At 36.7% G+C, this 7,933-nt stretch overlaps 1 protein-coding gene across 1 annotated transcript; it reads right to left on the bottom strand.

Annotated features, from left to right (window-relative positions):
- Window positions 1-343: 343 nt before the first annotated feature.
- On the bottom strand, window positions 344-1,561 carry LOC113758328 (putative F-box protein At1g50870). The gene is made up of 3 exons (XM_027301244.1): window positions 1,127-1,561; window positions 859-1,050; window positions 344-562 (listed from the first exon to the last, which is right to left on the bottom strand). The coding sequence occupies exons 1-3, from the start codon at window positions 1,559-1,561 to the stop codon at window positions 344-346; spliced, it is 846 nt and encodes a 281-aa protein (XP_027157045.1).
- Between the last annotated feature and the right edge of the window lie 6,372 nt (window positions 1,562-7,933).

The raw sequence follows: 7,933 nt of genomic DNA on the forward strand, positions 1-7,933 counted from the left end.
TTGCTGGTCCCTTAGGTCTCTTATTGCACAACCTTCAAAATCAATCAGGAAAAGACAAACAAAGCCTGAAAGGTCACACCAGATTGCGGGAATCTCACATTTCGTTGCGTCAAGTAAGAAAGCATTAGCCGACATTAGCTATAATTCTACAAATGGTTTCAAAATCTCATGTGTCATAGTTCAGCCCGTAATGGCATGTTAGCTAGGAAATCCAATTCCTACTTTTACAATGCCAAGCAAAGGGAGTAACTGTTTTTGCTGCATACTAGAAAATGCTAAAACTAAACCTAATTTTTACTACTAGAACAAGAAAGAAAGCTTGTGAGCTTACCAATTTTCTTCTTCAAGTTCTTCTCTTCTTTCTCAGTTTTCGAGATTTCTTGTTTGTTCTGCAACTCTCGCAACTCTCACCACTAAGCTTAACAAGGCTTTGCAACAATATACCCAATTCAAAGTACTCATCAGCAAGAGGACGTTCATTGTTAGGATGACAAGGAACTTCTGTCTCTGGATAACTTACTGACTCACTCTCAAGATCACACCACAGTAGCGGCTGACTAGCCTGTCCCAAAAGCACTCGTCTACCACATTTAGAATAAGCTATTGGCGTGATTAACCACAAAAAACTGTCTTCATTTGACCACCAGATATTGGGTTCATACAGGTCGCATTCTTCAATCGAAATCAAATGAGTCCAAGATTCCTTGACCCCATACTACTTCATTACCCATATATCAACGGTAAAATCGATTGTACGATCATAAATTAGACACATGCATCCTGCGAAAACCCCTAAATTCCCAAACCCACACAAAAATTATCGTCGGGTATCGACAGTAACCTGTATTCCTTTGTTACCAGATCAACTGCAGCAATAAGTTCCTCAGACTTGAGATGTGAAGTCGCCTTTACGACCCAATGCAATGTGCCATTAGCAAGCTTTCCGTTCTTCGAGTACTCAAAATGATAAGGAAGTTCTAGAACTCTTCGCCAAGAATCCAACTTCAAACGATTAACCTGAACTATAGTATTATCAGCAGCATTTGCAATCTGTAACATAACAATAACCTATAATCATCATTCACAGAGTCATACCCAAACCCATATAAAGGTAGTTCTGAGTGACCAGTTCTTCTAATCTCAGAGAACGGTAAACGTCGATATTCTCTAGTTGATGGGTTCCACAAAATAACATCATTTCATTCCAAAGGTTCTCTTTCCATACACAAAGCAGTCCATTGGATGAACCCAATATTTCATCAAACCTGGGGCATGGCACTAGAAGATTGAGTTCATTGAAATTGGCGCAGCCTATTTTGAGGAAAGAATCATAATCTGTAGAGTAAAGGTATTTTTCTTCCTCCTCGTCATCCACGTCCTTGGTAATTCCTTGGATAAGGGTGTAACTGGAGGAATTGGTCAAGTTTTTTCTGATGAACTCTGGGCTGCCAGTTACGGCTTGCCATGGTTTCGATGAGCACCTGAATCTTATGAGGGTCTTTACAGGAAGTCTTGAAAAAATTTCTTCAATTAATTCATCTGGGATCATCATGTCAGACATCGTTCAAAGCTTGTTGCTTTCTCGGGTTAAAGATGATAATCTTGATTAGGGCACCGATGTTTCTACGATTATGCATATGATCAATATATACATGGATGGGCTATAGAAATAAGAAGACAATATGTGGTTCTAGGGACTAAAAAGGGAAAGATTTTTATGGTTTTTACAGAATTTTAAAGTATATTAAGCGGCACCTATACTGATTAAGTAATAATTGATGTAATTTTAGATTTGTCAGCTTATATACAAAATTAACGCTAACATTAAGAGTGCATGGAGAAACTATAGAAAAAATGGATCAACTCTTGTGATTGGGCTCGTTTCTCTTGCTGATTTTAAACCTATGTTCTGAATCTCCAAAAAAAAAATACCGTAGTTTGATCCAATAGGGGAATGGGTAATGTCAGATTTTGAGCTTGTATTCTTGATCTCCGAAAAAATTACCGTATTTTGTTCCAGCAAGGGAATGGATAATGTACAGTTCCTGACAGTTCACATATAACAGGTACCAATACCATAATAAAATTATTACGTAGTATATTAGTTCACATACACATAAAACTTGAATGCTATATATACTTTTTATTGTTAAGAATCAAACTTTTGATAAAACTTGTAAAACCTATGTGTAAAGCCAACTTAGTACATATTTTCCTTGGTTACTGAGTGGTTATGCTAGATTCATGAGTAAAAGATTATGTCTCATATTGATTCGAGGGATGGAGAAGCGTAAGTAAGGGTCCAATACCTAATTACTTAAACTTTTGGGTCAAAGTTGAACTCCTAACTTACATTTTAGACTCTTTGGTGGACTTTCTCAAGATATTTCTCCTTAACAAGTGGTATCAGAGCTTCTGGTTGTGAGTCTGGGTTACTCATGGCCAAGTGAATTCTTCTCATAGTTGAATTGGTGAAAATTCTCTCATTGGAGTTGGGCCGGTGAAAATTCTTTTCTTGATGGTGGACCAAATTGTCAAGGAGTTTGGTTGATGTTGGACCAGATACACCATGGGTTTGGCTAGGGTCCCATTGGTCTATGATTCAGAGACAATATGACCTTGGGTGTTGGTGGACCGAAAAGTGCTTCTAGTTGTGAGTTTGAACTACTCATGGAAAAGTGGATTCTTTTCGAAGTTAGTCCAGTGAAAATTCTTTTCTTGACATCAAAGTATCATGGGTTTGGTTGGAGGTTCGATTGGTCTATGATTGGGAGAAGAGACGACCTTAGGTATTGGTGGACCGAAGAGAGCTTCTAGTTGTGAGTTTGGACTACTCATGGGAAAATAGATTATTCTCGAAATTGGATCGGTGAAAATTTTCTTTTTGATAATAGACCAAAGTGTCAAGAAGTTTGGCTGATTTTGGACCAATGTGCAATGAGTTTGGCTGGGGGTCCGATTGGTCCATGATTGGGAGAAAAGATAATCTTTAAGTGTTAGTGTTGAACCAGATACGTCATGAATTTTCCGAGGGGTCCGGTTGGTCTATGATTGGGAGAAGAACTTGTAAATTTCGTTAAATATGGATTCAATATGACGGGTTAATCATGAAAGGGTAGCTGGTGTTGGACTAGTTGGGTCATGGATTTGGCAGGAGGTCCGGTTGGTTCATGATTGGGAGAAGAGGTGACATTAGGTATTGGTGTTGAATTAGATGCGTCATGGGTTTATCAGGGGTCCGATTTAGTTGTTAAGGTGAACTTGTATTAAATATTAAAATGGGTTTGGAGAAGAGCTTGTAATTTATGAGTAAAAGATTATGTCCCACGTTGCTTCAAAAGATGGAAAAAGAGCGATTAATATGTAAGGATTGGAGACCTAATAGCTTAAATTTTTGGGTCAAAATTGGGTTATTGACTTATATATTGGACTCTTTAAAGGGATCTCTCGAGGTGTTTTCACTAATAGGTTATCTTCTACTAAATTTAAAAGCATTGTCTCTTAAGGAAAGAAGAATGTCTAAGTGCAATAATTATTAGGGTGGAGTTGCAATATACAGTACAACTCCTTCATATGTACATACACATTAGTCGAGAAGGAAATCCATGCAAAACAAACTAATATATTTCTTCTAAACACTAACATATTATAAAGGAAAAAGTCACAAAGGAACCAAACACACCAAGAGACCTGCTTTGGCTTCAAATGTCTATTTATTTAATGTCATGACCCTTGAGCTGTGTTTAGACTAAGTTGGATCAGCCAATACAAAAACCAACTAATAATATGCATCCATCAATAAACATTTTACAAAGCGCAAAAGTCATAACATTTTTTATAATAATTAGATTACATTGTCAGAGAATTAGTTCACATCGATACTCCATAGCTAGATATATTAAGAAAGCTTCTTAATGTCCTCATTCCCAGCAATTTTGAAACTTTCTAATGCAAGAGAACATATCTGCAAGTAAAAACTAGGTTAAACATCGTTGAAGATATCATAAAAGAGAAATTTACTAATTTCACAACTGTAGAATATGAAAAAAGAAAAAAAAAAGGTCTTTCCAAATCAGCATCATCAGTAAATAATAAGTGGGCCAGTAGCTACTTTGCTCTCACAAACAAAGAGGATGGCTGCAAAAGAGCTTGAATGAAGAAGAAACATTTTTACCCCAAAAAAAAATCGGAAGAAGAAACATTTTAAGAGAGCAGAGCTAAGGAAGAATAGTGGCCAACAATAGGTGGTGCAGGCTGAAAATTCAACTATCACATACAAGCTTGAGTCTCATAACAATGAAAAGTGCACTGCTAGTTCCGGTGCTTTTAAAGATATCTGATATCTTACTTCCTTGCCTAATGTGTGCAAAAGGAGTAAAAGCTTTAGGTGATAGCCAACTAAATATGTTGCAAACATTAACACAGATGTTTGGACGTCTTACTTCCATTGTGGTTAGCATTGGTTGCACAAAAAGGACGATAGGCCCTTGCTTCATATAATGTAAAGCTATATATATATATATATTAACATGGATATTGTTTGGACATCTTACTTCCACTGTGGTAGCACAAGTTGCACAAAAGGACGATAGACCCTTGCTTCATATAATGTAAAGCTATATATATATATATAGCATGTAAAGGAATGGATCAAGTCCTTTTTCCAAGATTTGTCCTCAAGTCATATATAATTATGAAACAGATGTAATATTTAAACACGAGAATACATGTACAAACTAACTTCTATTCTTTATTTCAAAGACTGATAGATATTAAGCAAACTTAATGCGAATTGATCTGAGACCAGTGTTAAGATGCTAATGATGTTTCCAGCAAAGGAAATAATTGTTTTTGTTATGTGTAAAAAGAAAAAAAAAGGTTTACTGATTACTGCTATGAAAATGGGGCTGAAAATGCAGGCTCTGTTTGGATCGGCAAATTTTTTAAATACTAGTAGTTGTAGTCAATAAACAACCTATTAGTCAACATAATGTGCTCAAAGGTCTATAGTAATATGACATCGTTTGGGTGAGATATACGAAAACACCTGTTTCCATTCTATGAAATGCATTCGGCTAGCAGTTGTATTTCGAACACTTTAGCTATACCGTTGGAACCTCCTGCCCACTTTGGAGTATTTCCCGTCGATGTAATTCGTTTGCCATCACCACTTGTAACCTTTTGAGCTCTACCACCATGTAGCAGCATGAAACACTTCTCAGAAGCTTAGTAGTAAATGATATCTCAGATTCACTAGAGTTGAGCGACGCATCTCCAGGGAAATCAGCGGCAGCTAACACGGGGACGGAAATGAGGTGGTCTGAAGAACGGTGCGTGCTTACAAATTGTGCTCAATTGGGTTTGTTCAGTACCTTGCTCAATACAGCTCAAGTTTAGCAGATCCCCATTCGATCTATAGGAGGTAATTAATTTGGGAATGTTGCCGTACAAATTAGGGCTGAATTTTGACATTCAGTTTTTGGCTTTCTTTTAGAATTTTGAGTACTGAGCTATCACCTATCATACATTATCAAACTTTTACACAGAAGGCACTTGACAATTTCGATACATGTTCAATATGCTATCAGAGAATCAGTAGCAACTTTAGATAACAATTTCATAAAATTGGTTGAGTTGTTGTTTCTATTCTTGGACATTTGGTTGTTTTTGTTTGGTTTTGAGGTTCATACTTTAGTTCATGTCAAGTTGTAGGCTTGTTGTTTCTTTTCTGTAGTCAGGCAAGCAGATTCTCACTTTCTCTTCAATTATTCACGACAATTGCTACAGTAAGAGTATGGTAGCTTATTAGTCACCAGTGTATGTTTCTCTTCAATGACTAGCTAATGGATTTTCTGTGGTGCTTGTTTGGCTTATCTTGGTCCTGAACTCAAAGGTTATGGACTACTTCAGCCATGAATCCATTTTTACTTTGTCTTAGAACTGATGCAATTTGTTTCAATTCCTACTTTTGTTACGGTGGAAGGATATTTGGATGCACTAGACATAGCAAAAATTTTGTGACTGTTATTATTTGGTCATTAATGACTAGATTAAGTGACATTGGTGTGGAAGTTTAAAATTGCATGGAAATGCTACCTTGTCTATTATGGAAATCACATTTAATCTATCTAAATCCTAAATATTAGACTTTGTAGTGAAGAAGCTCAGAACAAATAATTATAAGCTGTTTGAATATTTGTTGAGTATGTATTGTGATGAATGACAGCATTCTCCCAGTGTGCTTGCCATTTTTATTCAAAATACTTAGCTATGTCACAAAAACTATTTAAAAACTGTAGAGTTTTGGTCTGCCTTAGCAGTAATATGACAGACCGGGCTTGAATATGATGTTTTGCAAAGTTTGAGCTGTCTTCATGCTAATTCGACTTCATGGCATTCCATTTGCTTAACGTTGCTGGTTATACCCTAAGCTTTGAGGAAAACAAAAGCCTAGTTATGGCATATAACCTTGGTGCAAATGTTACATTGTTACCTTGACTTACATCTACAGCTGTTTGCTGTTCGAATTGCTGTTGCGCCTAAATTCTTGGTCCTGTATAGTTACATGTCAGGGCTGCTTAGCAAAAATTGCTGTTAGGGAATCGTTTATGGCACCTGAAGAATGTTTATTGGCTTATGTTCTTGCTTATGCTTTTGTTTCTGATTCTGCTGTCAATTTGGTGTCTTCACCTCACATTCTTCAAGCTCCTTTTATGTTCTAGTGGCTATAACAATCCAGAACCTTGCAACGCGTTCATATGCACCATTTAGGGGTTATATATCAATTTAGCTCTTGTTTTGAAAGTGTTAAACTGCTCGTTATTGTGCCTCTAAAAGCACTCAACAAAGCATTTGGTATATTGATTTGGTAGCTGAGCAATTTGTTGTGCTTTTTTGGCTGTGTAAATCTGCTTTATTAAGGCACACCTAAATCACCGTTAAGGTTCAATCACAATTTCTGTTTAATTATGGCTGCAAGCGTAACTGTTGTGCATTTGGCTGTTGACCAAAAGCTTCCAGGATTCTTGCTCTTTCTGACCTTTTTTTTTTAATATTCTTCAATCTCAAACATGCTCACTTGATCAGCCTATATTTTCATACATTGAATGCCTCACATATTTTCATGTTAGGAGGATTAGGGAATCAACTTTGCTACTTAACTTGGCTTTGAAATCGCCGATTTGTTTGATCCACCCTAGAGGTATCCTAGTACAACTATATGCCCCCTTTGACTTGGCGTTCTTGGAAGGGTATCAACTAAGTGCAGCTTGTCTAATTTTTAGATGCATTTTCATAATTTTGCCAACTTTATCACAGCTTTGCAAAGAAGTAGGGGATTCAGTACTTGTTCGTCAAAATCAGCTCAGGGAGAAAATGATCTTCAACTTTGCCTCACCAACTACTTCAAGGTGAGTTATCGACAAGATCCTACACTTAATCAATAAGTCAAGGTTGCCTTCGATCATGATATAGATGAATGGCACTTCACCCTTTGTTGTTGTTTTTTTCTGCGTCACCTCTATTTTTGATTTTGCCATCCAAAAGAAAAAAAAAATGAGTCAATCGAAAGTGAAGTATATGGAATGTAATAGTTTCACCCCGGAACAAGAAATTGCATTTGCCTAATACCTTGTCCAAATGCATAGGAAAGGAGAAATATCCGCTCATAATATCGGGAGTCATGTCGTCCCCGAGATTACTAGACTGCTTAATGACACGTCCGGCACTTCATTTCCCCGTTCGGCTATTTGATTGAAATACTATACCTTTTAGAACCTGACCAGTCTGTACATTTCATTTAAGAAACGTGGCACTAGTATGCTTTGGGACTCAACCAATTATACTTTCATGATGGACGATGGTCGCTGGAGAAATCTACTTCAGGTAACAACACCTACATATATATGTTCTTTTTTAAAATATGTAATTGTTC

Source organism: Coffea eugenioides, unplaced genomic scaffold (genome assembly GCF_003713205.1).
Source record: "Coffea eugenioides isolate CCC68of unplaced genomic scaffold, Ceug_1.0 ScVebR1_485;HRSCAF=1170, whole genome shotgun sequence".
NCBI lineage: Eukaryota > Viridiplantae > Streptophyta > Magnoliopsida > Gentianales > Rubiaceae > Coffea > Coffea eugenioides.

Bases quoted from the DNA above. Each gene is read 5' to 3' on its own strand.
- LOC113758328 (XM_027301244.1), bottom strand. From the start codon at position 1,561: ATGTCTGACATGATGATCCCAGATGAATTAATTGAAGAAATTTTTTCA. The intron at 1,051-1,126 runs GTCACTCAGAAC...GTTATGTTACAG, and splicing joins CTCTGAGATTAGAAGAACTG to ATTGCAAATGCTGCTGATAA. The intron at 563-858 runs GTAACAAAGGAA...CTTTTGGGACAG, and splicing joins TTATTGCTGCAGTTGATCTG to GCTAGTCAGCCGCTACTGTG.